Source organism: Pseudomicrostroma glucosiphilum, assembly GCF_003144135.1.
Source record: "Pseudomicrostroma glucosiphilum strain MCA 4718 unplaced genomic scaffold BCV69scaffold_2, whole genome shotgun sequence".
Classification (NCBI taxonomy): domain Eukaryota; kingdom Fungi; phylum Basidiomycota; class Exobasidiomycetes; order Microstromatales; family Microstromataceae; genus Microstroma; species Microstroma glucosiphilum.
The window spans coordinates 1,245,675-1,272,266 of NW_020289914.1; the positions used below are offsets into that span (position 1 = coordinate 1,245,675).

At 57.1% G+C, this 26,592-nt stretch overlaps 11 protein-coding genes across 11 annotated transcripts in view; 6 read left to right on the forward strand and 5 right to left on the reverse strand.

Annotated features, from left to right (window-relative positions):
• Positions 1-174: 174 nt before the first annotated feature.
• Positions 175-1,473, forward strand: BCV69DRAFT_245478 (WD40 repeat-like protein; the record flags this gene model as incomplete). Its single annotated transcript, XM_025490154.1, has 2 exons — positions 175-576; positions 664-1,473. The coding sequence occupies 2 exons, from the start codon at positions 175-177 to the stop codon at positions 1,471-1,473; spliced, it is 1,212 nt and encodes a 403-aa protein (XP_025350279.1).
• Positions 1,474-1,576: 103 nt separating this feature from the next.
• Positions 1,577-4,162, reverse strand: BCV69DRAFT_297073 (hypothetical protein; the record flags this gene model as incomplete). The annotated part of the gene is made up of 2 exons (XM_025494076.1): positions 1,577-1,957; positions 2,033-4,162. The coding sequence occupies 2 exons, from the start codon at positions 4,160-4,162 to the stop codon at positions 1,577-1,579; spliced, it is 2,511 nt and encodes an 836-aa protein (XP_025350280.1).
• Positions 4,163-4,333: 171 nt separating this feature from the next.
• On the reverse strand, positions 4,334-6,834 carry BCV69DRAFT_280736 (translation initiation factor eIF4e). The gene is made up of 3 exons (XM_025491715.1): positions 6,279-6,834; positions 6,097-6,164; positions 4,334-6,017 (listed from the first exon to the last, which is right to left on the reverse strand). Exons 1-3 carry the CDS (start codon positions 6,563-6,565, stop codon positions 4,456-4,458), a joined length of 1,917 nt encoding a protein of 638 aa, XP_025350281.1. The 5' UTR covers positions 6,566-6,834; the 3' UTR covers positions 4,334-4,455.
• Positions 6,835-7,314: 480 nt separating this feature from the next.
• BCV69DRAFT_109851 (S-adenosyl-L-methionine-dependent methyltransferase) lies at positions 7,315-8,793 on the forward strand. Its single transcript, XM_025489067.1, has 7 exons — positions 7,315-7,468; positions 7,543-7,573; positions 7,660-7,688; positions 7,771-7,784; positions 7,870-7,937; positions 8,021-8,309; positions 8,401-8,793. The coding sequence occupies exons 1-7, from the start codon at positions 7,433-7,435 to the stop codon at positions 8,567-8,569; spliced, it is 636 nt and encodes a 211-aa protein (XP_025350282.1). The 5' UTR covers positions 7,315-7,432; the 3' UTR covers positions 8,570-8,793.
• Positions 8,794-10,336: 1,543 nt separating this feature from the next.
• On the forward strand, positions 10,337-11,840 carry BCV69DRAFT_245594 (putative mannose-1-phosphate guanylyltransferase; the record flags this gene model as incomplete). Its single annotated transcript, XM_025490162.1, has 2 exons — positions 10,337-10,411; positions 10,494-11,840. 2 exons carry the CDS (start codon positions 10,337-10,339, stop codon positions 11,838-11,840), a joined length of 1,422 nt encoding a protein of 473 aa, XP_025350283.1.
• A 235-nt stretch (positions 11,841-12,075) lies between these two features.
• BCV69DRAFT_280739 (hypothetical protein) lies at positions 12,076-14,108 on the reverse strand. Its single transcript, XM_025491716.1, has 2 exons — positions 12,602-14,108; positions 12,076-12,511 (listed from the first exon to the last, which is right to left on the reverse strand). The coding sequence occupies exons 1-2, from the start codon at positions 13,884-13,886 to the stop codon at positions 12,171-12,173; spliced, it is 1,626 nt and encodes a 541-aa protein (XP_025350284.1). The 5' UTR covers positions 13,887-14,108; the 3' UTR covers positions 12,076-12,170.
• Positions 14,109-14,939: 831 nt separating this feature from the next.
• On the forward strand, positions 14,940-18,727 carry BCV69DRAFT_275915 (hypothetical protein; the record flags this gene model as incomplete). Its single annotated transcript, XM_025491095.1, has 2 exons — positions 14,940-16,448; positions 16,727-18,727. 2 exons carry the CDS (start codon positions 14,940-14,942, stop codon positions 18,725-18,727), a joined length of 3,510 nt encoding a protein of 1,169 aa, XP_025350285.1.
• On the reverse strand, positions 18,478-20,996 carry BCV69DRAFT_280742 (hypothetical protein). The gene is made up of 2 exons (XM_025491717.1): positions 20,880-20,996; positions 18,478-20,805 (listed from the first exon to the last, which is right to left on the reverse strand). The coding sequence occupies exons 1-2, from the start codon at positions 20,911-20,913 to the stop codon at positions 18,911-18,913; spliced, it is 1,929 nt and encodes a 642-aa protein (XP_025350286.1). The 5' UTR covers positions 20,914-20,996; the 3' UTR covers positions 18,478-18,910.
• Positions 20,997-21,464: 468 nt separating this feature from the next.
• On the forward strand, positions 21,465-21,862 carry BCV69DRAFT_109988 (hypothetical protein). Its single transcript, XM_025489068.1, has one exon. It carries the CDS (start codon positions 21,589-21,591, stop codon positions 21,820-21,822), a length of 234 nt encoding a protein of 77 aa, XP_025350287.1. The 5' UTR covers positions 21,465-21,588; the 3' UTR covers positions 21,823-21,862.
• Positions 21,863-22,629: 767 nt separating this feature from the next.
• On the reverse strand, positions 22,630-24,747 carry BCV69DRAFT_280746 (hypothetical protein). The gene is made up of 2 exons (XM_025491718.1): positions 23,929-24,747; positions 22,630-23,861 (listed from the first exon to the last, which is right to left on the reverse strand). Exons 1-2 carry the CDS (start codon positions 24,585-24,587, stop codon positions 22,841-22,843), a joined length of 1,680 nt encoding a protein of 559 aa, XP_025350288.1. The 5' UTR covers positions 24,588-24,747; the 3' UTR covers positions 22,630-22,840.
• Positions 24,748-24,965: 218 nt separating this feature from the next.
• BCV69DRAFT_286476 (hypothetical protein) overlaps positions 24,966-26,592 on the forward strand; it is a gene marked incomplete at both ends in the record, with an annotated part of 1,872 nt that continues 245 nt past the window's right edge. The window contains 3 exons of the mRNA XM_025493523.1: positions 24,966-25,193; positions 25,266-25,437; positions 25,515-26,589. Of these exons, the coding sequence (XP_025350289.1) occupies positions 24,966-25,193; positions 25,266-25,437; positions 25,515-26,589 (1,475 nt within the window). The remainder of the gene's footprint in view (positions 25,194-25,265; positions 25,438-25,514; positions 26,590-26,592) is intronic.

The following is a 26,592-nucleotide window of genomic DNA, read 5'->3' on the forward strand; positions in this document are numbered from 1 at the left end:
CCATCCCACGACGCTCCCTTCCTACACCCCACGACATCTTCACTCATCATGAGCGAACGTGACCCAGTCCATCAGGCCATCACTGGCGAGGGGGGAGAAGACGACTTTCCCGAGCTCACAGCCGACGATATAGAGGAGGTGCACGATGGCGGTGACGACGAAGGCGACGTGCCCATGGACTCGGACGACGACGAAGATGGACAGGCGGGAGATGGTCAGGGCGAGGGCGAAGACGAAAAGATGGTAGTGCATGACTCGTCGGTAGCTGCCTTCTTTGAGCACAAAGGCGAGTCGGTCTTCAGTGTCAAGCTGCATCCCTCTTACCCCAATCCTCCTCTGGCGGTGTCCGGTGGCTTCGACGAGACGTCGTTCATCTGGAATGCAGACGATGGGACGCCGGTGCAGCAGTTGCTACCCAAGCACAAGGACTCGGTGACTATGGTCGGCTGGAATGCAGATGGAACACTGGTGGCGAGTGGTGGCATGGACGGCATGATCAACGTATGGAAGAAGGCCGATGAGACATGGCAGAAGTGGGAGCATGTGCAGACACTGGAAGGAGGTGATGAAGTGCAGGTGAGTAACGCTTGGGGCCTCGACTCGGTCATATTGGTCAAATACTCATCGTAGATATCTCAATCCTCTCCTTTTTCATCATAACAGTTCATCACATGGCATCCCAAGGGGAATGTCCTCGTCGCAGGCTATGGCGATGCGACCGTCTGGATGTGGCAGCTGCCCAAGGGCGAGGTGATGCAAGTCTTCTCCGGCCACGAAGAGGCAGTGACAGCAGGGAAATTCACCCCAGATGGCAAGAAGCTCCTCACCACCTCTACAGACGGCAGTCTTATCATCTACGACCCTCGTCAACCTGTAGGCCTCTCCAAGCTCTCGGTCCACGATACAAGGTTCTACTGCGATGGCGGCTTTGTTTCGCTCGCTATCTCACCCGACGCCAAGCTTGCAGCCGTAGGATCCGTCTCTGGTGAATCGCGTATCGCTTCCCTCACTGGCGTTGATCAAGGGGGAGGTCTGGCGGTGGTGTGTGCTCTCAAGGGGCATCAAGCCGGAGAGTCTGTCGAAGGCATCGCCTTCATCGACTTGCTTGGGCAGGGACAAGTGGCCGGTGCTGGTCACCTCGTCACCATTGCAACGGACGGCAAAGCCATTGTCTGGGATCTCACCACGCAAAAGGCGCGGGTGGAGTGTGTCCACTACGAGGGGGAGGCAGACGCAGAGGAGAACGGAGGCGCCCTCACTACCGTTGTCACACACAATTTGGGCCCCTTCTTCACCACGGCTAGCTCGAGCGGGACAATGAGGACATGGGACGCTAGGAGTGGAAAGTCGATAGCAAAGCATGAAGGATTCACAGATGGTGTGCTGGATGCAGATGTCAAGAGCGACGGAGCTGGAGGTTGGAGGCTAGTGGGAGCTGGGGATGAAGGCGTCGCACTCGTCTTCAAGTGTTAAGCAGATGTTCATGTTGTCGATTACAAAGGCGGCAAAGCACTGCTCTATTAGAAGCATACCAGACATGACTGTGTACCCAGTGAACTTCCGAAGCGCACCCTCTTCACTCTTCCTCTTCACCCTCGTCGGGGACCGTCCAGGTGGATCTCACAGCCATGGTGACGTCCTCGTACACCGACATCTGCATCGCGCCCAAGAAGCACGGCATTCTGTACCTCTCCGCCGATAGCCAGTAACCACTATGTTCCGAGAACTTGGCCAAAGTCCTCTCGTTGCCTTCATCTTGACAAAGGACCGTCTCCCCGTCCCCCTTCTGGCCCTTGGCTGGTGCCTTCCACTTGAAGAGCAATCTCGTGTTCTCCGGTCGGACAGCCTTGTTCAGTATGCTGTGGACTTCGACCAATCGATTGCCATGGAATTGCATCTTGAAACCGAAGAGAGACTCGATCGTCGCTCGATATATTCTGGCCAGGTCGCCAAATGACTGTAGGAGAAGCAAGCAGCCGGTCAGACTTGCGTATCCCACTGCAGGCGTATCTTTCTGCCCCTCGGTACTCACTTCTTTCTGCCTGAGCATTGCCTTCTCACGGGAAGCGACCTTGACTTCCAGACTTTGCACTTCTTCGCGAAGCGTCTCCACAACGCTCGCCGGCATCCAACCATCATGTTCCGGGGCGGCAGCACCGCTTTGTCCTTCATCCGAAGCTGGCTTTTGCTCAGCCGAAGCTTGAAGAGCAGCTAATTGAGTACCGATGTCCTGTACCCTCTTCTTGAGCTCTTGATTCTCCCTTTCAAGAGCATCCATGGTGGACTTCCTCAAGTCTCTATCACGATCGACTGGGTTGTCCTTCAGCACAAGGCACTGGTAGCGCTCCACGTCAAATTCTCCTCTTCCAAGTCGCTCCTCTGCGCGACCTAGCTGCTCGTCAAGCTGAGCATTCTCGGCTTGGAGTTCCCGGACACCCGCTTCGAGCTCGCTGAGCTTTTGGTCCTTAGCGGCGAAGTCTGCTCTGAGCGAAGCGATCTGTTCGTCTTTCTCGCTAGAGACACGCACGACCTCGTCACGTTGGAATTGCAAGTCCTTCTCCAGAAGCGAAATGCGCTCCAGCTGCGAAGATGAGATCCGTGTCATGGACATATCTGCCGCTTTGCTTTCGTCTTCACCATCTTGCATCTCTTCGTCGCGATCAGGGGCTTTAACGACAGATCCCGACTCGTTCTCGTAGCTCTGCAGCAGGTCGCGATATCTCCTCATCTCGTCCTGCCACTCCTCTCGGCTCTGCTTCCAGCCTTGCTCTTTCGAGCGCCAATCTGCTTCTGACTGCTGCGCCCGTCTCAATTCGGCTTGCGTCGTCTGCAAGATATCTGTCAGCTCATCGACTTTGCCTCCAGAGCTTCCGACCTTCTCTTGCAGAATTTGGCAACGAGTGATCAAACCGGATGCCGTGCCTCGCAGGCTGCCGATGTAAACGGGAAGCGACGAGCGACTCAGCGGCTCAGGAGCCAAGGGTAAAGCAGGAATGGGCTCATCACGATCAGAGGCAGTCATTGCAACTTGGGCCTCGATCTTTGAGGATGAGCTGCCTGATGAAAGGAGGAAGGAATTCCAACCCTCGAGCTCGCCTTGAACTTGCTCCGCTCGCTCTTGATACTCCACCACTTGCTGTCGCATATTATCCATAGCCTCTACCTTGCGCTTGAGGTCAGCATTGTCCTCCTTGAGAACGGCGGCTCCCTGCGCCTGTTTCTTGAAGAGGTCGTTGCTGCTCCTGAGAGTGAGGACCTCGCGTTCAAGCTCCTTGGATTGGGCTAAGATCCGATCGAGCTCTTGGCTAACGATCGCCGCCTCGTTCTCCCTGCCGGACACCTGCCTTTCCGTGCTAGAGAGACGCCGTTCCAGCTCTTGTACTGTCATCTCTTGCTCTTGCCGCCGAGCCACCTCTGCTTGACATTGCTCCTGGGCACTGTGAGCGGTATCCAGCGCTTGGTCTCGCTCCGCCTCAAGACGACTGACTTTAGTCATCATCTGCATCAGCTGGGCCTGGCTCTCCTGCCTCTCCCTTGAACTTGTGTCTCTGCTCGTCTGAAGTTCTTCGTCTTTCGCAAAGAGGGCGTTCCTCATTTCTGCCTCCTTCTGCTTCCATGCCTGCCGCTCGCTCTTCCAGGACTCCAGTTCGGCCGCCCTGGCCGCCTTTGCCTGCTCCCATTCCTCCAACAGACTTCTCCGCTCGCTTTCCAGGCGCCCCGTCTCGGCAACGATACCACGGTAGTCGTCTTCGAGAGCGTCGTAGCTCTGTTTTGAGAGCAGCAGGCGCGACTCATATTGGGTCTTGAGGGTCGAAAGCTGCTGCGAGGCGCTTGGCGATTGAGGGCCGGTCGAGGGTGGGGTGGCAGCTACGTCGCCTTTGCCAGCTACAGAGGCTCGGACAGCAGGTCTTTTCACAGCTGAGGGTTGGGATGCATCATTGAAGCTCGTACTAGAGGCTGTCCGCTTGCCCAATGGGGTCGCTGCTGCGATGCCCGTTGCGGTGCTGCCAGCGGCGGGTATTGAGGTTCCTGGCGGAGGACGATATCCAAAGCGTGATGTGGATGCAGTGGCCGAGGTCGAGGGCTGCCTGGGAATTCCAGAAATAGACGAAGAGGCAGGTGCAAAAGATGACCTCGGAAGGCCCGAAGGTCGCTCAGCCATGGTGAGCAGGCAGACTTGAGTGTTATGTATGATATGGACGCAAGGCAATGAGCGAGCAACAGAGGTCGAGGATCATCCCCTGCTGCAGGACTGTCACACGGAAAGAGCGCGAGCGGGAGTCGAGCCACGCGCCTGTGTTTGTGTTGACCAAAATCACAAGCAGCCAAGCAACATGGACGAGGTAGACAAAAGGTGACATTGAGGGAGGAGAAACATGTACAAGTGGACCGGGATACGATCAATGCAGGGACCTGCCCTTTCTAAGAGCTCATGAGCGCGACGAAGCACGAAGCTCAGCGCTTGGTACCAGACTGGGTGCGACCTAGCAGGCCTCCTCCCCCGACTGAGGAAGCATTAGTCCGCCCCATCAGCCCTCCTGTGCCAAAGCCGCCGCTGCCGAAGCCAGCAGCAGACCGACCGCTTCCCAGTCGAGTAGGAGGAGAACCTGCTGTGAGAGCAGAAGCGCCTCTTGTGGCGCTTGCAGTAGCCGAAGTCGACTGCCTATCGTTGCTCGATCCGGAAGGGGGTACGGCACCATTGCTGAAACCAAGGAAGATCTGCGACCCATAGTGTGCACTTCGTGAGTGCGATCCAGTAGAGTTTGAGCTGAATTCCAGGGCAACGCCGGGCTCAGACTCCACCTGAAGCAAGTCGATGAGCTTACGGCCGATCTCGTTGACCCGCTTGACATCCTGCTTGCCTCGGACCCACAGTGCGATACGATCGAACTTTGGTCGAGTGGAAACAACTGCTCCTGTAACTTCGTCATCAGCATCCAGCTCTTCACCGATGAGAGCAAGTACGAGCCAGATCCAGCTTCGATCTACGAGAGCAGGGTTGGATAATTTGCGATCAAAGGTGAGGACCCACTTGCCTCCCCTGGCATTGGCGGGATCTTCCCACATCGGCTTGATGCCGTCCTTGAACAGATGGTAATTAGCATTGCGCTCCAAGGTAGAAGGCCTCTTGATGGTTCCGAAGACGCTCATGAACGATTCGACCGTGCGATACTCTCCGACCTTCTTGAGTGCAGCTTCCCATGTCTCTGAGTTCGAAGCACCTTTAGATGGGCCTGACGGAGCTGCAGAGCTTTCAAGACTGGGAGACGTTGCCTTCGTAGGCGAGTTCCCAGCACGAGTCGCTGCGCCGAGTGGGGATGAGCTGACAGACGATGGGCCTCCTTCCTTGGAGTCGAAGTAGAGGGTCCACTCGTGCTGCAAGGGATGCGTTCCTGGAGCGCTGCGTCCGGTGGCAGGTACTGAGAGGGTGGCATTGACTTTCGACGATGCTAGAGAAACTTTTGTCAGAGGTTTCGTAGAGGCAGGAGGAAGCATAGCAGAAGCATTTGGGGGTGGCATGCCGTCCTTCTCCTCTGCTTTCTGGGCTGCCGAGGTGCCTGGTTGGCGTGATGCATCACCGAGACCATGAGCTCCGCTAGGTGAGATGTAACGGTCTTGTGACGTGCTCTCAGCGCCACTCAGCGTCTGCGAGGTTACAGGTGAACCCTCTGTAGTCTTCACCTTAGCTGCTGCTGACGTTACGCCCGAGCTTGAAGCCGGGGTAGTCTGAGTGGTTGCCTGTCCCTTTCTGTTCAATCGCTCTCGGATCTCTTCCAAGGTGGGAAGGGTCTTCCCCTTGCCACTGGTATTTGGCGAACTCTTGTCCTCCGTAGACGCCAGGTCCGACTGCTGCTGCGATTGGCCGCTTGACTTGCTTGTGGAAGGGGGGACGCCAAAGGCTACCGGAGTCGGCTGCTTTGCATCGCCCTCTGACTCGGACTGACCTGATGCTGTATCCGACGAGTAGCTATTCAGACGTCCAGCTAATCCAAGTCTGCCTTTCAAGGGCGCTACGACTGAGACGCACCGAGGAAAAGGCTTTTAGCATTGTTTCGGGAACAGAGAGCAACCTCCCCTGCCGAGCTCAATACTCACCGTCTAAGTGGCTGCTATGGTTGTTTGACGAAGGAGAGTCTGGAGCATCGGCGCCATCCAGCTTCATACTGGGATAGTGCAAGAGAAGCAGAAGCAGCAAGAATCAGCACCCCAGCCTGCTCCTTCTAGATTTCATCACCTGATAGGTGCTGGAGGTGCGCGGGGCAGAAGATGCTACTCACCGTGCAGCAATGTCGCTCAAAGTAGGCGGTCTCCCGGAAGGTGCTCCGGATACCTTCGCATTTGCACTGTCTGCTGAATTCGACGCGGAACATCCTTCATAGCGTGATGCGTCGGTAGAAGATGTGGGTGGCGATGTACCAGCGGTAGAGGTCGGCGCAGGCGATCCTAGAGGAGTGGCAGTGCCTTGGGTTGCTGCAGCAGAGGTGGGGGTGGTAGCAGCATCGTTGTTGGGATCCGTGGAAAGGGTAGAGACTGGCGCTTCATCCGCCTGCTCAACTTCTGCCATGGTATGCAGGATGTGAAGTGGCAAGCACTGATGGGGTATGGGCGCGTCTGAAGAGGCGGCAGGTGGAGCGCCGTCTCGACTGTCCTGTGTATGCAGCAATGGAGGCTCGCTGAAGTGCCTGTCGTCGAGGTGGTCACGTCTGTAAGAGGGTGTGCGAGGGTAGTGATGTCAGGAGAGTGGATATGGGAGGTAGAAAGACGAGGCTTAGTGATCAAGTCTGTGTATTGATCCGCCTGTCGTCGCTCAGACTCCGGTTGGAGCGAGGGATGGGATGCAAAGGTGCGTTGGGATCTGACTCGTCACTTTGAGCGTTTCTGGAGGTGTTGGTTGTCCTTGGCCTTTGCCTTCCTCGGTTGCTGTGCCTCGTCTCGTGTTGCTGCCTGTCCGCCTGCAGCCGCCACTGCAGCAACCAAAAAAGTCAGCCACTTCCGCTTTGCTTCCTCGCCCTGGCCGTGCGGAGAGAGGCTCCTCTTCGGTATTGCACTTTCTTCCTTCACACCAAGCCCCAGTCACCTCGCAGTCGGTGGTGATTGCGTACAAGCAAGCCAGCGCCACTGTTGTCAGCATCGGCCGCATCCATTGCCTTGTAATCCCAGCCATCGGCACTGCCTCCGCAATAGCCTTGACCTAAGTCGTAGGCAGCCGCCCGATCGTCGTCAGGTTCGGTGCCTTGCTCTGCTTCGAGGAATTGTCTGCAGAGCAAGCTAGCAACTGCAACACTGGTACAGGTACCAAGCAGGCGGCTACTCTGCTAGTGATCCAGCCGCTTCTGAAGGTCGTCGTGGGGCTGGCAGCAACGTTGCAAGTTCACAGGCATCAGACAGCTTGATCAGGTCAGGACCACAGTCAGATCGGACGGCAGCTGCGATGGACGTGGGGACGCTCGACGAGTTGCAGACCCAGGTACGCTATCTGAGCTGGTTGGTGAGCATGGTGGCAATGCCTTGACTATTTCATGCCTCGCGTCTACGTGTCAGGAGTACTGGGATACTAGATATGCCAGTGAAGGTTAGTCGGACAGAGCAAAGCGACGAGCGAGCGTCAGACAGAGATATCTGACTGTCGTGCTCGATCTTCCATCTCTTCACTGGCAGAGGGTACGACTTACGACTGGTTCAAAAAGGTAAGCTTTCCGCAAATGATTCCATGAGGCCCCATAGAGCTCATGTGCTCATCTAGATGCTACCTCCTGGCCGCTCCAACAGTTCGAAGATATCAAGTGAGTCTCTGTCGCGTCGAGGATTGAGCCGTCCTGTCAGCAGAGACTAACGAGGTTGATGCTTTTCTCCTGTCTCACTCGGAAGGGACATCATCTTAGAGCGTATACCATCAAAGGACAGTCGGATACTAGAGCTCGGATGTGGCAACTCCAGTAAGCACGCATGCTAAGGCCGCTCATTGCCATCGATGCGTCTTCCCATCTTGCTCATAAGCGATTCCCTCATACACCTACAGCCATTACCCCCTCCTTACATGATCTCGGCTACGCAAACGTCACCTCACTAGACTTTTCTCCTAATCTCATATCACAGATGCGGGCTCGGCATCCTGGAATCGACTTTGTGGAGATGGACATCCGCAATCTCGTCGAGGAGTCCGACAAGCTACAGGCTGGTGCGGGTCAATGGGACTTGATCATAGACAAGGGCACGCTGGACGCCCTTGTGGCGGAAAAGGGCAGTGTGTGGGAGCCTAGCGAGCGGGTGTTCGATAATGCCAGGCGAGAAATCGATGGCGTCCTCCAGTGAGTAACGCGACCCTCACTGATACCCTCTCGTAAGCTGCGCCAATGCCTGTCAATGCTGACGATCATCCTCCACCCTTGCGTAACCCAGCCTACTTAAACCTGGCGGCACATTCCTCTACCTGACTTGGATGCAGCCTCATTTTCGTCTTAGATTTCTCGAGCGAAAGGCAGACTGGGACGTGACAGTCAGGACGATCAATGAGGGCGGAGGGTGGGACTACTTCTTATTCACCGGCATCAAGAAAGTCGCTCCGTAGAGAGGACAAACTCTGTAGCGAAGAAAAGTAGAGTAATTCCAGGGCACCCGCCGAGGAGTCATACACACTCGCATTGCTGATTGAATGGCGATCGCCTCATTACGCTGAGTCTTCCACGGATGACGTCTCTAAGGTCTGCGTTCGGTCTGAAGTGCTTGCCTCGAAGGAATGTGAGTCACGGCTCAGTACGCTGGTGTCGTAGCGCGCGTCGAGTGTGCCCGTTCCGATGGTCCTGAGGGCAATGCAGAGTTTTCTTCGCGCTGTGGCTTCGCCCCAAGGCAAAGTATATAAAGGGTGCGCGCCCCCCTTGCCACCCCTTTTTCCTGTTTCGGTATCCCTATGCAGGCGTTATCGTTGATGTCAGTGAAGTTACGACTGAGACTCAACTATTGCTGGTTGCAAACTAATTACCAACCCCGTCCTTGATCTTCATGCTCTATGAGCTGGGTCATGGCAATTTTTGTCTCCCTTTTTTTGCTTTGCAATCGTACCATGTGCTGAGCACTTTTCGTTTGCTACCTACTCCGAGTCCGAGAGGGTGCCGGGCGGGTGACGGATGGATGGATTGAGCTGCTAGCGCTGGATGTTCTGCACAAATGTTCTCATTCATTTGAAGATGACAACCGTTCAATGGAATGAAAGCACATGATTCTTCCTACGACTGTCTGTGTCTCTGATTTACGAAGCAAGCATCCGTCCGTCTCAGCACCACATGTTTCGGATCTGCGTAATGGAACTTGGCGGAAGAGACTGACCAGCGAGACCTGACAGGCCTGGGAGTCATGATCTGAGTCAACTCATTCTCTGGGAGTGGGATGCCTTGGTCTGCGAGGTATACGCCTGCTGGCCCGTAGAAGGGGAGGCGGCGCAGCAAGCTCCAAGTGCCAGCTGGGGCGGGGAGGTGTTTGGTCTGGCCTGGCCTGGCCCGGCCTGAGGACGCGGGGATGCGGGGCAGGCAGAGTGAGACCTTGACCGGCACCAGCTTCACGCCCTCACGTCCCGGCGTGGAATGGACCTCACAGGGTGGCTGTACCCGCGTCTGCCGCCCTGCCCGTGCCGTGTCCCACTGTCCTCGCCAGCCACCGCTAATCGACGTGGCCGGTCAAGCCACAGCGAGGTTTAGGCTTCTTCCGCTTCGGCTACTCTCACAAAGACCCCGTGCTCCCCTCCTTTCCGCATCTTCCCCCCCCCCTTCCTCTCACCTCGACAACACACTACTCTCTTTACTCTGTTCCATACCATCACTACACAATACCTTAGCTACACTCCTTGGTCAAAGAGTTTGATCTCTGGCAAGCCAACGATCTCCTGGCCAAGCACCGATCACTGGCACAAGTCTCCACGCCCACTCACTAATATCCTCCATACCAACAACTAGCTCTCATTTCCTAGCAGCACTGCGTCCAGCCACTCCTTCTCAGCCTCTACAGAGAAAGGATACGAGACGTACCATCTACTCAGTTCAAGTCTCCTCCAGTGATACCAGTCCCTCTCGCGCTCGTGTCACATCGGACACTTTAGCAGCTTATAGGATCATACCCCAGCACTTGATCCCTTCAAGGCCCCACCCCTTGCGATAGACTACAGCACCAGAACACCATGTCGGACTCACGGAACCCGACAGGTAAGAGCGTAGACTCTGGCTTCTCAGGTCTCGGTGTCAGCTACCCCGGCATCGGAGGTCCGGAGGCGGCAAGGGGGCGCTCCGCAAGATTAAGCCCTTCGCTTGGTGGCCCTTCGCCAGAGATTCCATCGACTCCAGGAGATATGTCTTCTACAGGTCTCAACGATCAGTCGGCATTGCTGCAAGTCCTGGCTGGCATCAGCGGAATGCAAAAGGAGGTGAGTGCAAGGCGAGGATGGTGAAGCCAATTGCGCCGTGGCCAGCTAAACTAAGCTGATCCTTGGCGTCCTCCCCTTTCAGCTCGCACGCATGCATCAACGACTGGATGCAATGGAGGAGAGGAACAGTCGCATCGACTCTCACTCTATGATGATCTCTTCACCCGTCTCACGCCCACTCCCAATCTCTCGACACGGCTCACATCGGAATCTAGAGGGTCAGTATGTGGGAGGCTCTCCCGATAGGGCGACCTTTGCGCTACCTCCCCACATCGCCAGCCTGAGCAGCGCGAATCCTCAGCCGGCACCTCTACTGGCCAAGAAGCCTGACTTGGGTCTCTGGTGCGTCGTGCCTGCTGGAGGAGCCGGTACGAGGTTGTGGCCCTTGAGTAGGGAAAGCTACCCAAAGTTCCTCCTCGATCTCACCGGCTCGGGGCGGACTTTGATCCAGAGCACATGGGATCGTCTGCTACCGCTAGCAGGATCAAGCCAGCTGATGGTTGTGACTGGAGGGGCGCACGTTGACCCAGTCATGGGACAGCTGCCAGATCTGGAAGAAGCAAATGTCTTTGCTGAACCATCGCCCAAGGAGAGCATGGCTGCCATCGGACTGGCGGCTGCTGTCCTCAAGAGGAGAGATCCAGACGCTGTCCTCGGCTCTTTCGCCGCTGACCACATCATTTCTGGTCGAGATGCCTTCGAGTCGGCAGTGACAGAGGCCGTCGCAGTCGCAAAGGCAGGCTACCTGGTCACCATCGGTATTGCGCCCTCCCACCCCTCGACAGGATTCGGTTACATTAAGCTGGGAGAGTCGCTTCATCAACCCGATGCACCGAATGCTCGAAAGGTCACCGAATTCAAGGAAAAGCCAGATGCCAGAACCGCCTCTGCGTACCTGAGCACAGGAAACTACCGATGGAACGGTGGTATGTTCGTCGTCAAGGCTGCGGTGCTGATGGACCTCCTCAAGGGCACCGTCCCTGCCCTCCATGACGGTCTGGAGAAGATTGCCGACGCCTGGGACACTCCTGCGCGCCAGTCTGTGCTACACGAAATCTGGCCTACCCTCGACAAGATTGCCATTGACCACGCCGTTGCCGAGCCTGCTGCTCGCTCAGGCAAGGTCGCCGTCGTCCCCGCCACATTCGGTTGGGACGATGTTGGGGACTTCTCCTCGCTGGCAGATTTGCTGCCAGCTGAAAAAGGCGAGGCGCGCATCCTAGGAGACCCGAATATGGTCATTACTGAGGGTCAGGCTGGAGGATTGGTGATTCCGGCCGGTGGAAGGCCGATTGCGTGCTTGGGCGTGGACGACGTCGTCGTGGTTGATACACAGCACGTCCTCTTGGTCACGACGAGGGCACGGGCACAAGATGTCAAGAAGATGGTCGCGAGGGTAAAGGCCAGAAAGTGGACTCATCTGACTTAGTCAGTTTTGTAGAGAAGAGACGGCTTGTCGCTCTGTTCCAGCAGAAACCGCGCTACCACTACTGCTCTCCCATTGATGATGAATAGCGCCCCGTGTCACCGTTACCTTACCCCGCCTTTGTTCTTTGCTCGATGCTCGCTGCTTGTTGCTTGCTTGCCCTCTTAGCACACTCGCCACTCGTCGATCAATACGTATCTAGTATCTAGAGCACACATCATCACACTGTCAGACTGAGCGTGATACAAGGCTTGAGATACTTCTATACATGCTCTACGAGTGACAAATCGACCAGAAGTCTATCCTGTGCAAAGGCAGCTCTACCACCTGTGGTCATCCTCCTGCTTTGACCTCGCCCCGCATCTCGTCCAGCAATCGCACCGATTCGGACCAATTGAAGAACTCGCTCGGGTGGAAACAGCCCAGCTGATACAGGTACGCAGTGACATGTCTGCCACACGTCAGCAGTCCCACCCAGAGGAGAGCTCGGCGTGCTACCCACTCAAGCGTAGACGGCGGTGAATGTTTGCTAGGCGAACCGAGGAGTTGCCCTTCGAGGAAGATGAGTGCTGCTTGTGAGAGGAAGAAGAAGTGGATAGGAAAGGTGAGGAGGGCGAGAGTGGGGACGTGCCAGGGGGTGGGAGGTCTAGGCTTAAAGCGACCGAAGACGAGACCTGTGAGATGAAGCGGGGGCACGGGAAGTCAGAGAGGCTGCAAGGCAGACAGTCCACGATGACTCTGATGGACTTTGAGCTGGGACTCACTGTGCTCGATTGCTGAGAAGCTGAATGTCCCTACGGCCGCAATGGCCGAGTAGCTCCTTGCGCCAGGTATCAGTCTAGCATTAGCAGAAAAGTCCCTCCTGAGCCACTGATGCCAGCGACTACTCCAAAAGTCACGCGGACCAGAGGAGGACAGAGGTCTTTGGAAGCTCGGCGAGATGGCAGTGCAGGGGAACTTGAGGACACGGAGCAGGAAGGTGTTTACCAGAAGCTCGCCGGGGGCGGCTGTGAATGCCACGAGTGTGCCGAGGCCAAAGGTGAGGATGTACTGGTCCCACAGAGGCACCGCGCTGAAGAAGTCTTCTCCAGGTCCAGGCCGCAGAGGGAGATTCAGGAACCGTACGTACCTCTGAAAGGCATAGATGGCGGTGATTTGGAGCAGTGATCCTCCCAAGCCCCATTCGAGCTGGCCGAACCAGACAGGTGCCTCGTGGCGCTTGTCCTGTGCCAGTCGCTTTCTATTCAGCGTATCTCCTGGCCCAGTTTGCTCCAATCTTGCGGCTTCTCTATAGACTTCGCCTGATGCTAACAGCCTCGGCAGAGCCCATTCCATGGCCCTCTGCTCGGACGGTAGGAGCCACGAGGTGCCCGGTCTGCGCATTGTCATATTGTCACAGGCCCACAAGAGGCGTCGAAGTGACCAGGGAGGCGGATGAGGCACAACGTACCAGACAGATGGGATGGAGAAAGGCTGATTCTCCGATGCTGGGTGCCCTTTGGCGCTAGTCGCACCGTTGCGGTGATCGTCCTCCTTCTTGGCGCCTCCATTGACCTGCTTGCTTGTCGGAGAGGTCATCCTCACCGCCCCTTTCCATCGATGTGCCTGATGCTCCGGAACGATCCATCTTGGTGCGCGTTGTTCTGGCGTATCCCACAGACTGACCACTCCCACCTTGAGTATCTCTGCAAGGGGCAGCCAGGTGATAGAGGGTATGGCAATGTTCCGAAAGTCATTGCCGAGGGTGACTGCCTCTGGATCGAAGGTGAGCGGGAAGAGGGCTGCTACGAAGAGGGGAAGAGAGACCAGCCTGAGCAGCCCGAGACTCGACGAGGAAGACGGCAGGGTAGCGTGGAGAAGGAAGGAGTACCCAAGCAGCGCGCAGGACGTGAGCAAGAGGGTGGTCACGCCTCTAGAGGGGTAGTAGAGCCCGCTACAGGAGCGGACTGCGGGCGACGCGGAGAGCACTGCACGGGCATACTGAAAGTGAGAGGTCAAGACGTCCACCAGCGGATTGTCGAAGAAGAGCGAGGGTGGTGCTTTCGACATGGCGCTCGATGCACTCTACGGGCGTTGGTACTGCTGCTACCAGCAGTCACCCTGGTCTACTGTACTGCCACTATCCAAGACCGCTGCAGACTGCTCGGGCGACTGGAAGCAGAGGACAGAGGGATGTTGGGCATGAGAGAGGGATGTGAAAAGGGTGAGTATGCATTGTCTGATTGCAAAGACGGGCTCCAGAGTGTCTCCATGTGATGCTCCTGAGCCTGGTGCTGATCCAATGGCGTCTGTCTCGTGGCTGGGATCTTCCTGATCGACGTCGTCCCTTTCCGCCTTGTGTGCGCCGATCGATGACGCGCTGCCTCTGCTTTGATCTCCGCTGCTGATTCCCAGCCGCTTGGCTTCTGGCACCCTTCTTCGCCCTGTCGCCCTGCACCCGCCCGCTCGCCCGCCCGCGTGCCCAGCCGTCGGCATGGATTTCGATTCTTCACTCGCTTTCCTCTTTGCTCCTGGTGTCGTTGCAACTCATCCTCCTCGTTGTACCTTACCATCAACACACCTCCAGGGCATTCGCATACCGCACACGAATTTACACGCCTCCGCATAGCACCATAACGACATCAACCAGCGCTCCGTTCTCTACAGCATTTGACTCGTTGCTTGCACACAAACAAGCCCACCGCAGCCACAAAACGGGCACACGCACCAACCAACCCAGAGCATACCACCTACCCTCGTCACCCCTCGCCGCAACTCTGTCCCACAAGTCGTGCCAAGAGGTGATCTCATAGAGCTCCCTACCCCTCCAGCCCTTTGCCCAGCATTCCCTCCAAGCGAGCCATCTCCGATCTCCGTATCCAGTCTGCCGCTCGGCAGCTCGCTACGCCTCTCAGGCCCCCCTAACTCGCCCTACTCCCAGAGTGCACCACAAATACATACATACCCTCCCTGCATCTACTCTTACCAGGCCGCCGGTCCCCTTGCTGGCGACCCATCCCTTGTATCCACCTCAAGTGATCCCAAATTTGCGCCCTCGCAACACTTTGCGCTACCAGTGTTGAGAGAGCACCTCTGCTGAGCTCGCAGCAAATTCCTACATCGATGGTCGACCTCTCGCACTGCTTTGTCCCAGTGGCACCACCCACTGCGCCTCCCTCGCCCGTCTCGGAAGCACTCTTCTGCAAGGATGGTGACGCTTCTGTTTCTTCAATCTCAGTAGAGGGCCACATCAAGCCAAAGGGCGGCTCACAGCCCGTCTACTATGGATCCATCGAACAACAGCTTCGCACTGTCCTCGGCGATGTCAATGTCGACGAGTGCGATGCGAACGGTGAGAATGCCTTCTTCGTAGCCGATCTGTCCGAGGTCTACCGGCAGCATGTCAGGTGGCTGCGAGCTCTGCCTCGCGTCATTCCCTTCTACGCCGTCAAGTGCAACCCCGACCCTTACGTCTTGCGATTGCTTGCCGCTATGGGCACCGGCTTCGACTGTGCTTCCAACGGCGAGATTCAATCAGTCCTCGACCTTGGTGTCTCACCATCACGCATCATCTATGCCAACCCTTGCAAGGCTGCTTCTTTCGTGCGAAATGCCGCTGCTCACAACGTGTCTCTGACCACCTTTGACAACCTCGACGAGCTGCACAAGATGAAGCGCTTCCATCCCTCTTGCAAGCTCGTGGTGCGCATTCTGACCGATGACTCGAAGAGTGTCTGTCAACTCGGCCTCAAGTTCGGTGCCCCTCTTGACACGGTACCTCGTCTCCTGGCAAAGGCTCGCGAGCTCGAGCTCGACGTTGTGGGTGTCTCTTTCCACGTTGGCTCTGGCTGTTACGACCCCAATTCCTTCGGTGACGCTGTTGCCAGGGCGCGAAAAGCTTTCGAGTACGGACGCGACGCGGGCTACACCTTCGACCTGCTCGACGTGGGCGGTGGCTACGATCACGACAATTTCGAGACCATTGCTGATGTTCTGCGTCCAGCCATTGACGAGCACTTCCCTGACGCCGACTACGCTCCTGGTGGAGCCCTCGTTGAGGGCAAGCCCCACGGACTTCGCATCATCGCAGAGCCAGGAAGGTACTACGTTCAGAGAGCCTTCACGCTCGCTTGCAATATCATTGCCAAGCGAGACGGGAGGACAGAGGTCTCCGAGGAGGAGCTGAACGAGGGCAGTGAGGCCACTGATGCTTCTGAGCCAGTACAAGAACTATCACCTCAGATCATGTACTACCAGAACGATGGTGTATACGGAGCCTTCAACAACATCATGTTCGACCACCAGAGCGTTCACCCTCAGGTGCTGACCCTCAACCGGCGCATCGTCTGGCCAGCTGGCTCAAGCGATAAGGAGACCTCGAAGGCGGCGAGCTCTACGCCTGCCCCACGGGTCGTGCCTTGTTCCGTCTGGGGTCCTACATGCGATTCGATCGATCTAGTGCGCAAGGTCGTACCTCTGCCAGAGTCGCTAGAGGTGGGTGACTGGCTAGTCTACGAAGACATGGGTGCCTACACCATCTGTGCTGCCTCCAACTTCAATGGCTTGAGGAGGAGCGAGGTGAAGTACATTCTGGGTGGCGGTAGCGCTGGGCGAAGCCAGGACGCGAACAGGGTCAAGGAGCTCTTGATCTGATCGAGCGCATCGGGCGGCATGGAAGCTTCGGCGTGGTGCTAGGAAGCGGTGCGGTCAAAGTAGAGACGAGATCTTTGCCTCAAATTCCAATCTTGTTACCTTAACGATGAATGCAAAAGTCGTGATCATTCCCAGCATCGTTCCGGTTCCGATTGCCCGGCACGGAGAATTGTTCTCCACAGGCAAACTCCGCCGCCGGAAGCCGTACTGCTTCTGTACTCTTCGTATCACATTCCTCTGACGCTCTCGCGAGGTAGACCTTTGGCAAGAGAGCTCTTGCCCAGGGCTCTACGCCTGTGATCCTCATCACTGACCCATTCAGAAGCATCAGCAGCTCTCAGCTATCGGCTATGGCGTCGTCGTCGCTGTCCCCATCCCCTGGCCCATCTTCCTCGAATCTAGTCGCCTCGCTCACTTACCCCTTGACGGCATGTCTCCCTTCACAACGACGCTCGGCCGGCGAGCCTTCCACTTCCTACCCTTCTCTCTTCGGTCGAAGACAAATCTCCAACCAGTCCAGAGGTAGCGGCAGGGACGACTTTGCCTCCCTTCTGCACCGCTCCTCCCGAGGCGATGCCGGAACAGATACAGAGTCAGACACGGACGCCATCTCCCTCCTCTCGGGCATCGCTGCCCGCTCTCCCACTTCCTCAACGGCAGCCCGAGCTCGAGCGGTAGAGCGAGCTCGACAGAGGAGGAGAGAGCAACGCGCTCGACAGGCCGGCTTGTGGGGATTGGGAGACTGGGCGAGCGAATTGCTTGCCTGTGGGCTTTTTGGAAGACCGAAGAGTCAGAGGCGGAGGCAGGGGTTGGGAGAGGAGAGAGGCGAGAGAGAGACGGACACAGCGCTTCGTGAACCGCTACTCGAAGACGAGGGTACTGGAGATGAAGGTGAGGGCCGACTTGGGAATTCGGAGCTGGAGAGTGGAGACGAGGACGCAAGATCCCTTGCGGAGGAAGCTCTGGATGCTCAGGTCGCTGCTTCTCGAGATCAATTGGCGCAGGAGCCTGTCCCAGCCAAAGCCTCCAAGCTGAATGATCAGGCTGTAGAAGACGATATATCGGCTATACAGGCAGCAGAGGAGGCAGCTCTCGCCGCTGAGGAAGAGCAAGCCGTACTTGATGCTCAGCGCAAAGCGGCAGATAAGGCAGCCAGGGAGGGCTTGCTCGCCAGGGAAGCGACGAAGTCATCACAAATAATGTCACAAGCAGAGATCGAAGCAGAGGCCGAAGCTGCGGCTGGAGGTTTCGAGATTGATGAAGAAGCTGGACCTCTGCACGACGGCCAAGATGAAGACATGGATCGCGACGGCTATTACGATGTTGACGAAGATAGGAGCGAGCAAGCGTACTCTGATGCAGATGAACCTTACTACGACAATGAGACTTCACCCTCTGCCGTCATCCATCATCACCACTACTACGACTACCAGCCATCCGAACAGCACACCACAGACCCGCTATCCTCCACAGCCTTAACAAGCCCTTCGACTGTCCACCCCGAGCCGGACGAGACACTCCAGGATGGAGCAGACGAGGAAGACGAAGCAGACATGGCCGGTCTGGGTCTTGGACCACGAAGAAAAAGGGGATACAGCGCCAGCGTCAATCGCAGCAGTGACGGTAAGGTCAGGAGCCGAGATGGTAGCAGCGCCAACGACAGAGTCGGATCTCAGCCGTACTCAGGCCGCCTTTCAGGCTCAGGCTCAGGCTCTGGGACTGGCTCAGCTGCTCCCAGTAGGAGGAGTGGAGAGAAGCACTACCAGTACCCTGCCGCCGCATCGAGTGCTTCAAGAGAGTCCTCAGGTCCGAGGAAGAGGCACGGCAGCGCTGGTCCTCCCTCCCTGGGCTCCAGCTCAAACAACGGTGCCCGCCGCTATCAGCTTCCCCGCACTGCACACAAGATGGACGATAGCGCTGCGGATGCCGCTGCTGGGGGGTTCGACGATTGGGAGGTCCCGGCTTCTGCTACAGGCGGTGCAGACGAGCAGACAGAACAGCACGAGGAGGAAGGAGATGAGGCAGTGCAAGAAGATGTGGACGTGTGGGGCTCGCCGAGCAGTCAGATCTCACCGAAGAAGATGAGCTACAGGGAGAGACGCTACCTCGGCAATGAGCAGGTCAGTGACGGTGGTAGAGGCGGTACTGCTGGGAGTTCGGACGGTGGACGATCCTCGGGTGGAAGGAGCGGGAGGAGTCGAAAGGAACGGAGAGCTACAGCGATGGACGAAGGGCTGGAAGAGGCGGACGAACTGTAAGAATGAGCCGCACATTCGAGTAGATCAATGGGCACGCGGTAAGAAAGCAGACGACATACCCCATGCAGCAATCGACATTGCTCAGTCTTTGTACAATTACATATTATTACGACCCTATTACGACCCTCAATGATAGTCGGACCATACCCACGACCCGCAGCGACATAGTGATACGCCTCTCTGTCAGAAGTTCATCGGCCTGAACTTCTTTTTGCGAGGCAGCGACTCCTCCTCTTCAGCGGCGGACCTGATGCGATCTCCATCGGTCAGACCTGCATCTCCAGCTGCCGCACGGGGAGCCTGCGTCGGGGGCAGCTCTTCCTCCTCGACCGCCTCCTGCTGAATGCTCTCGCCTGCCTGCCCACGATCGTCCGAGCCTGCTTCGTATTGCGCAATAGACTCGTCCATGGTCGTGCTCTCCTCTCCCGCTTCTGCTGCTGCTGGTTCTACCGCGGAAGCCTCATCACCGGCCGTTTCATCTCCCGGTGAATCGTCTCGTTGCTCGAGCGATATCCGCTTCGCTTCGCTCTTTTCTGGCGCAGCTGCTTGGCTACTCTTGAATGCCTGCGAGCCATGTACAACAAGATGACCAGCCTCAATGTCCCGCTCCATCTCGTCCAGAGCCCCTCCATAGTCGATGCCGTCCCCGCAATCGAACGTATCGTCCCCCTCATCACCGTCCTGTGCGAGAGACAGATGAGGCTCGCTGGTAAGGCGACGGCGGGAGGATGCGGAGGGCGGGGCGACGATACGTGCACTTGCGGGAGCGGAAGCTCGCGAGAGAGGAGGTTGTTCTTGTGAGGCAGAGGGGCCGCCTCTGAATAGGCTCGTACTGAAATCCTCATCCTGTGTTTGTGCTTGCATGGGAGGGGGTGGTTGCGGGATAGTTCTGCGGTTATGCGACCGAGATTCCGATGGAGGTGTCGATTCTTGGGGAAATTGAGAGGGTCTCAATGGGGGACCCACGACAGTGGAAGGCTCCTGCGACGGGACAGCCGCCTGGAACGTAGGGGGAGGGCCCTGCTTTGCCATACGTTCGATTTTTGGTGTCTGGCCTGTAGTCTCCTCTAACCCATTGGTAGCTGGCGAGATGTCTGCCCCAGGGCCGGGTATCGTCGGCTGCGGGACCTTGCCAACATTCAGATGTGTGTCATCTCTTCTTTGAGTACTGGGCGACGTATGGGAGGCAGCGGTAGCTCCAGAAAGCTGACCATCTCTTGGCGCCGGCTTCGAATCGGTGGTTGCGATGACCACCTCGGCACTCAAGCTGTCACCAAGGATTTTGATGAAGAGAGGCTCACCCCCTGCTGAGAAGTGCAGCTCCAGATGCGATCCTATCGCCTCGGCAAAGGCCACAGCAGCTCTGAACTCCTTCAGGGGCAGGCTGAGGAATACCTCGCCAGACACCTGGTAGACGTCGAACTGAGTTGGATCCACCTTTACTTCCGTCTGGATTGATCTGCGATTCTTGCCGACATCGAACTCGTCGCTCTTGCTTCTGACGGAGCAGCTGTCAGCTTCACACCAGAAGCTAATGTCGGCACCTCTGCCCGTGATGGCAAAGTGAAGGAGCCATTCCTGCACTGCCTCTGCGCCTACGACGATGATGGACGCATTGTCAGGATTCGCAGACGGGTAGAGGGCTTCTTGCGCTTCGTAAGTCAATCGATGTGTCTTAGTCACACCAAATTGATGATGCAGGCGAACTGCAAAGTAGCACTCCTGCCCGTCTGTGATGCTGAACTCGCATTTGTCGAGCTTGCGGCTGCTGCTGGTCTTGAGGCTGGCAAGAAGGGAACGAGTATTGACCTGACACTCGAGCTTCTTGGGAGCCTCGCTTGATCTAGAAGAAGGTTTGAGTCTGATGTGGTCGAAGAAGCTCTCTGCGAAGACAAAGGCGCAAAAGGCAGACGAGGACGAATTGATGGCAGACACGCGAAGAGACGTCTGCAGTACCGTCTCGGCGTTGCCTGCACCGTGTGTGGAGCCTTCTGTCTCGATCGGGACAAGCCCTCTGCTGATATGAAAGTTGAGCACCTCTCCAAGCTTACTGAGGCAAGTCAATGCGTGATGAAATGCTGCCCGGAACGGTTAGAGAAGGAATGGAACGTCAGGCTTGCTCTCGCTGCTCAACGGCCAGAGGTGTCCTCACCTTTGAGACGATCTGCCGAGAATGATGCTTCCATATCCGCTGCGTCTATGCGTGCCGCCCCTCACCACCTCGAGGTCATGCAGGCCGGTGATACTGATCTATCGGTACGAATGTGCATGGAAAGCCTGACGGTCATTCGCAACTCGCTGCCGACGCGTACGACGGAAAGGGAAGCAGCCACGTGGGTGGAGCACGGCGGGGCTGGACTCCAGGCGACTGTGCGCGGTCGCATCCAGTGCACACGACATCAAAGTTTTCCTCCCCGTACGCAGCTTCTTCGTACTCGATGCTCATCACGAATACCCTTCACACCCAGTCTCACTACCCCCATATATTTACTTCAGAAATGGCTTTTGCTCAACGAGGATGCTACTCCTGCGGCCAGCGTTAGTGTCTTCGGTACATCGAACAGGACGGAAAGAAAGAGGATGAGTGCGAAGTGTAGTGGCGTGTCGTGTTAACGGGTGTATAGAGGTTTGCGCCAGACTGGCGCTGCCTTCTTGCTTCCCAGCTCGACAATCGGGGACATGACGCCTCATGGTGCATGTCGTGAGATTGTCGCAGCACCGTTAGCGCCATAGCTTTTGGGGTCATTGGATGTGCAAGTGGAGAGGAGAGAGAGACCAGCTTGTCACGTCGATGAGATTGTCGCTGTCGCCTCTGTCATCTGTCTGTCAATTGTCCATACCGAGGAGGAGGAGCAAGACGCATGTCTTTATTCATTCATCTTAAGCGAGAGAGGAGAAGAGCTGACGAGGCGTTAATGTCATCTTCATTCCCACACTACCTACCTTTCTTGCCCGCATATTTGGCGTCGTCCCTGGTACTCGCTTGCTACCTCACCTTTGACTCTTCTCCCATTGCAGCTGGACACCAGGCTGCCGCTTGCCCCAACGCTGCTCAGGGACCTTCATGCTACAACTGCAACCAGCCGGGTTCGTAGCTCGAATCGTCTTGACCTCCTCATAGACAGGGTACTTACTGTTCTCCCATTACCCTCGCGTCCTATGCTCTATCCTCTCCTCAGGTCACGTCGCTGCCATGTGTGGTATGCCCGCTAAGCCCAAGTCTTGCTACAACTGCAACCAGGAGGGCCACATCGCCCGAGAGTGCCCCTCTGGCCCCTCTGGCGGTGCCGGTGGCGCCTACGGCAGCACCGGTTTCGGTGGATCTGGTGGAGCTTGCTACCAGTGTGGCCAGCCCGGTCACTTGGCCCGTAACTGCCCCACTGGCGGTCAAATGGGTGGCGGTGCCTTCGGTGGTTCCGGCGGCTACGGTGCCCCCAAGACTTGGTGAGTCTGGATCGGGTAATGGGATGCGGCCTAGGTATTGGAGCAATAGACTGACTGTCAGCCTCGTCATCTTCTCACAGCTACTCGTGCGGTGGAACTGGACACATCTCCCGAGAGTGCCCCAGCGGTGGCGGTGCCGGCGGTGCTGGTGGCCAGAAGTGCTACAGTGAGTTCTCGCGCTACTTTTCCCGCTCTGTGGTCAACAGTATGTCTGACATTGCGTCCCTCCTCCTTGCAATTCACTTTCAGACTGTGGAGAGTTCGGTCACATCAGCAGGATGTGCAGCCAGCCTCAGCAGAAGAGCTGCTACAAGTGCGGAGCCAACGACCACTTGTCGGCCAGCTGCACCCAGTAAGCGACAGGGTCTACTCAGTGTCGTGTCTTGACTCTCTTTGTCATGCGTTTCAACGTTTCTCGCGCATCTCGTCTGCTCTAGACTCTATACTTGCCTTGGCTTGTCCATCTGTTCTCTCGTTTACTGCATCGAAATACCGATTCTGCCAGCGAATCATCTCTCAGTCTGGGCTATCGTACGATTGAGAGATGACCCTGGCAATGACGGATTTGATTGAAAGACTTCTTCTCATGAGTGACTTTGACCTAAAGGGCTAGACTTCCCCATCCGTGCACCTCGGTCGATGCCGACGCTCGGGCCCACGACCATTCCATTACACCCTCCTTCGCTTCTCACCCGTAGCCACCTTGCCAGTCTTGCCTTGACCTCCCGCCGCGGCAAGCCTCCTAGCCCACTCGATGAGCAGCCTCGTGGGTCTACCAGTCATGCAATACTTGTCCTGGTATGGCAGATCAAAGTCCGACTCCATGGTACCTCCAAGGTCCAAGTGAGCAAATCGCGTGCGAGCGGGCACACCCTTCTCCCTATCCTCGAGACCCTCGACGAATTGCTTGAGGAAGATGGCAGCAGCGCTCGCCCCTGCTGGTCGACCGACATTGCACAGGTCAGCCGGCTGGGAGGCTCCACTGATCGAGTAGAGGTAGTCGTCGTCCAGTGGCATGCGCCACACCCGGTCGTTTTCAGCTTTGCTTGCGGCGAGGAGCTCATGCCAGAGACTTGGATCTTCGACAAAGGCACCCGTGTAGACGGTTCCGAGGGCGATGCGGATAGCTCCGGTCAGAGTCGACAGGGTGATGAGAGTAGAAGGCTTGTGCTCTCGCGAGACGTAGGTGAGGCAGTCGGACAGAACCAGACGGCCTTCGGCATCAGTGTTGTCGATTTCGACTGTCAAGCCCTTCATGCTTTTGACGATGTCTCCAGGCTTCGTGGCTGAGGGGCCAGGCATGTTCTCGGTGAGAGGGGCCACAAAGACGAGGTTGCAACGCAGGCCCAGTTTAGCGATGGCGAGGGTGGTGGCAAGGCCTGAAGCAGCTCCCATCATATCGCCTTTCATTAACTTCATGCCAAGGCCAGGTTTGATGGAGATACCGCCAGTGTCAAATGTGATTCCCTTTCCTACCAGACCGATCGTAGGGAGGTCATCGCCCCCACCCGGGTATTTGTAGTGAACTTCGAGCACCTTGGCCGGCTCGTCTGTGCCGTGAGTGACTGACAAGAAGCACCCCATGCCCTTTGACTTGGCCCATGCTGCGTCATGGACGATGACTTCGGTGCCTGCAACACCGCTGAAGAGAGCCTGAGCGCGTTCGCAGAAGAGCGTAGGCGTCATGAGGCTGGAAGATGGGGGTATCAATCAGCGAGAAAGTCATTGTTTGATCGGCCTACGGATCTGACACTCACTTGGCAGGCGTCTCTGCCAGCTCTCTACTCAGGTTCTGAGCTTCTGCATAGGCAGTCCCAGTTTGCCAACTCAGCGGTACATCTCCACCAATGGCATCTTCGGTGTCCAGCAGCTCTTCCGCCTTGGCGTCTGATGCAGGAACAATGTCGATTTCCTTGCCTCCCTGCTGCTCAGCTGCACACTCAAAGGCATGACTGCCTGCTGCTCCGCGAGTTCGGAAGTGATTCGTCTGGTAGGTTGCGAGGAGTGCCCCAACAGCGGCCGCGTGAGGGGAAGCTGTGGTCTCCACACCCAGCTTTCGCGGGGGAGGGGCAGTATCGCTTCCTTTCTGCGGGGGTCCAACGTCTCTCAGGGCTCTGACACCCTTTGCGACCGCAACTCTGATCCTCTCGAGGTGCTGATTACGAAGGTACTCTCCCTCGTTGCCATCGTCTACAGCGTCAGGCCCGGTCTTGGGAACGTAGGTGTTCTGCTTGCCGAGAGAAACCGCGGCGTAAGGAGTCGAGTCACCATACAGAAGGCGAGTAGTCCCTGCTTTGGCAGCATCTGCTCGAGAAGCAGACCACTGAGATTGGAGATTGCCGGACTCGGTGCTGGGTGCGTTGACCTTGCCGTCGGCAGAGACGGTGATGACCAGAGCGTCAGGGGAGGAAGCCATTGTGCGAATGCTGGATGGTGTGAATGCGTTGTTGAGCTGTGGCCGTGTTCGCAGTGCGGTGGCTCTGAGGCCTCTGGTGAGCATGGGATGGAGAAGAAATAGGATGAGCTGACCTCTGAGCAATCCTTGGTGTTCTGAGAGGATCTCCCTTTGGGCAGCCACGACGGCAATCTTCCCAATCGCCTCGTAGCCGATCATCGGCCGATGTTCGGTCGTCGCCTCGATTTGGATCTCCGCCGCGGCTGAGCGGTGCATCGCCAATCGCTGCCTGGGATCATCCAACTCCACCTTCGCCTGGCCTCGCACACATCTCACATACGGGACCATACCACCAACCCCTCTTATCCTTCGGACATCGCCACGAGGGCTACAGCCGACATGCCATCGTCAAATACCATCGATGCTGCGGCCAAGTCCAAGATCAAGTCTTCCCTGCCTTCGTCGCAGTACAAGATCATCACCGCGACAGTGGCCAGGGTGTATGCGGCCATTGGAGAAGGAGAATGGGCTTACACTGGCATCGAGGGAGGACTGGCACTCGTCAGGATACTCTCCGGGCCTACCGCAGACAAGGGCGCTTGTGGATTCCGTGTCGTCGATCTCAAGGTGAGTCGGACGCTGAGCGGAGGTGACCGATTGAGAAGGACATGCCTCATTGATGCCATGCTTGTCATACAGGGTACTCGCGGAATCATCTGGGACCATGACATCTACGAGAACATGCAGTACAATCAGGACAGAAGGTTCTTCCATACCTTTGAAGGAGACGAGTTCCTGATTGCCTTTTCGTTCGCCGAAGAGCGCGAGGCAGATGACTTCTTCAAAAAGGTCAATGGGAGGTCCAAGTATGGTAAGTAGAAGCAAGAGCAGTAGCGCTGAATGACTGTCTACGTGGTGGCTGATACTTCTTACCGACTTCATACCTAGTAGCCAAGTCCTCTTCCAAATCTAGCAGCGCTGCTGCTGCCTCCAGTAGCTCGAGCCCGGCGAAGAAGAAGAAGGCCCACAAAGGCGGCATTGACAAATCGATGATCTCTGGGCCCACGGGCTTCCAGCACGTCGCGCATATGGGCTTTTCCTCTGAGAACGGCTTCTCTTCTAACAACGTTGACCCTACTTGGGCCGCCTTGCTTGATCAGCTGACTAGCATGGGAGTCAGCGAGAAGGACATCAAGAAGAACGAGAAGTTCATAAAGGACTTTGTGGGACAAAGAGGAGGACCAAGCAATGCGGCTGCCCCTGCTCAGCCGAAAACCAAGAAAGTCCCGCCTCCAGCGCCGAGCAGAGGCCCGGCATCCGCTCGCAAGCAACCTCCGCCGCCGCCTGCACCGCGGTCACGTCCAGGTGTACCTCCTCCCCCAGCTGCTCCTTCAGCGCCTTCAGCACCTCCTCCACCGCCATCGAGACCAGCAGCAGCGACTTCTGCTCCACCCCCACCTCCGCCCCCTCCTGCCAGGCCGGCAGCCAGTGGACCACCTCCACCTCCAAGTCGTCCAGCGGGTCGCACATCCGTACCACCACCGCCAGCCCCACCCCCGCCCGCAAGAGGAGGAGGAGGAGGTCCTCCGCCCCCACCTCCCCCTCCCACATCTGGCCGCGGCGGTGGCGGCGGCGGTCCTCCTCCACCTCCTCCCCCCGCTGCGCCCCCTGCTCCGTCACCAAGCGAGCCCCGAGGCGCCCTCCTGGCCAGTATCCAAGGTGCCGGCTTGTCCAAGCTCAAGAAGACCGATCCCAGCGTCATCAACGACCGAAGCGCTGTCAGCATCGGTGGGAATGCCGCACCGGCTCGTCCGAGCGGCGGAGCACCACCTGTCCCTCCTGCTGCCACAGGAGCTGCTATGGGCGCTGCCGCTGGTGCTGGAGCTGCTGCCGTTGCGAGTGGAGGAGGAGAGGAGGACGGAGCTGCTGGAGGCGGCGATTTGGCTAGTGCACTCGCGGCTGCTCTTAGTCAGCGAAAGGGAAACATGGGAGATAGTGATGATGAAGAGGACAGTGAGGACGAGTG

Coding starts and splice junctions, on each gene's coding strand:
- BCV69DRAFT_280736 (XM_025491715.1), bottom strand. CDS start 6,565: ATGGCAGAAGTTGAGCAGGCGGATGAAGCGCCAGTCTCTACCCTTTCC. Junction 6,165..6,278: donor TTGAGCGACATTGCTGCACG/GTGAGTAGCATC, acceptor GCACTATCCCAG/TATGAAGCTGGATGGCGCCG. Junction 6,018..6,096: donor CCATAGCAGCCACTTAGACG/GTGAGTATTGAG, acceptor GGTGCGTCTCAG/TCGTAGCGCCCTTGAAAGGC.
- BCV69DRAFT_109851 (XM_025489067.1), top strand. CDS start 7,433: ATGGACGTGGGGACGCTCGACGAGTTGCAGACCCAG. Junction 7,469..7,542: donor TCGACGAGTTGCAGACCCAG/GTACGCTATCTG, acceptor TCTACGTGTCAG/GAGTACTGGGATACTAGATA. Junction 7,938..8,020: donor GCTCGGATGTGGCAACTCCA/GTAAGCACGCAT, acceptor ATACACCTACAG/CCATTACCCCCTCCTTACAT.
- BCV69DRAFT_280739 (XM_025491716.1), bottom strand. CDS start 13,886: ATGTCGAAAGCACCACCCTCGCTCTTCTTCGACAATCCGCTGGTGGAC. Junction 12,512..12,601: donor CTTCTCAGCAATCGAGCACA/GTGAGTCCCAGC, acceptor TTCATCTCACAG/GTCTCGTCTTCGGTCGCTTT.
- BCV69DRAFT_280742 (XM_025491717.1), bottom strand. CDS start 20,913: ATGGAAGCATCATTCTCGGCAGATCGTCTCAAAG. Junction 20,806..20,879: donor CTCGGCAGATCGTCTCAAAG/GTGAGGACACCT, acceptor CGTTCCGGGCAG/CATTTCATCACGCATTGACT.
- BCV69DRAFT_109988 (XM_025489068.1), top strand. CDS start 21,589: ATGTCTTTATTCATTCATCTTAAGCGAGAGAGGAGAAGAGCTGACGAG.
- BCV69DRAFT_280746 (XM_025491718.1), bottom strand. CDS start 24,587: ATGGCTTCCTCCCCTGACGCTCTGGTCATCACCGTCTCTGCCGACGGC. Junction 23,862..23,928: donor CTGGCAGAGACGCCTGCCAA/GTGAGTGTCAGA, acceptor CCCATCTTCCAG/CCTCATGACGCCTACGCTCT.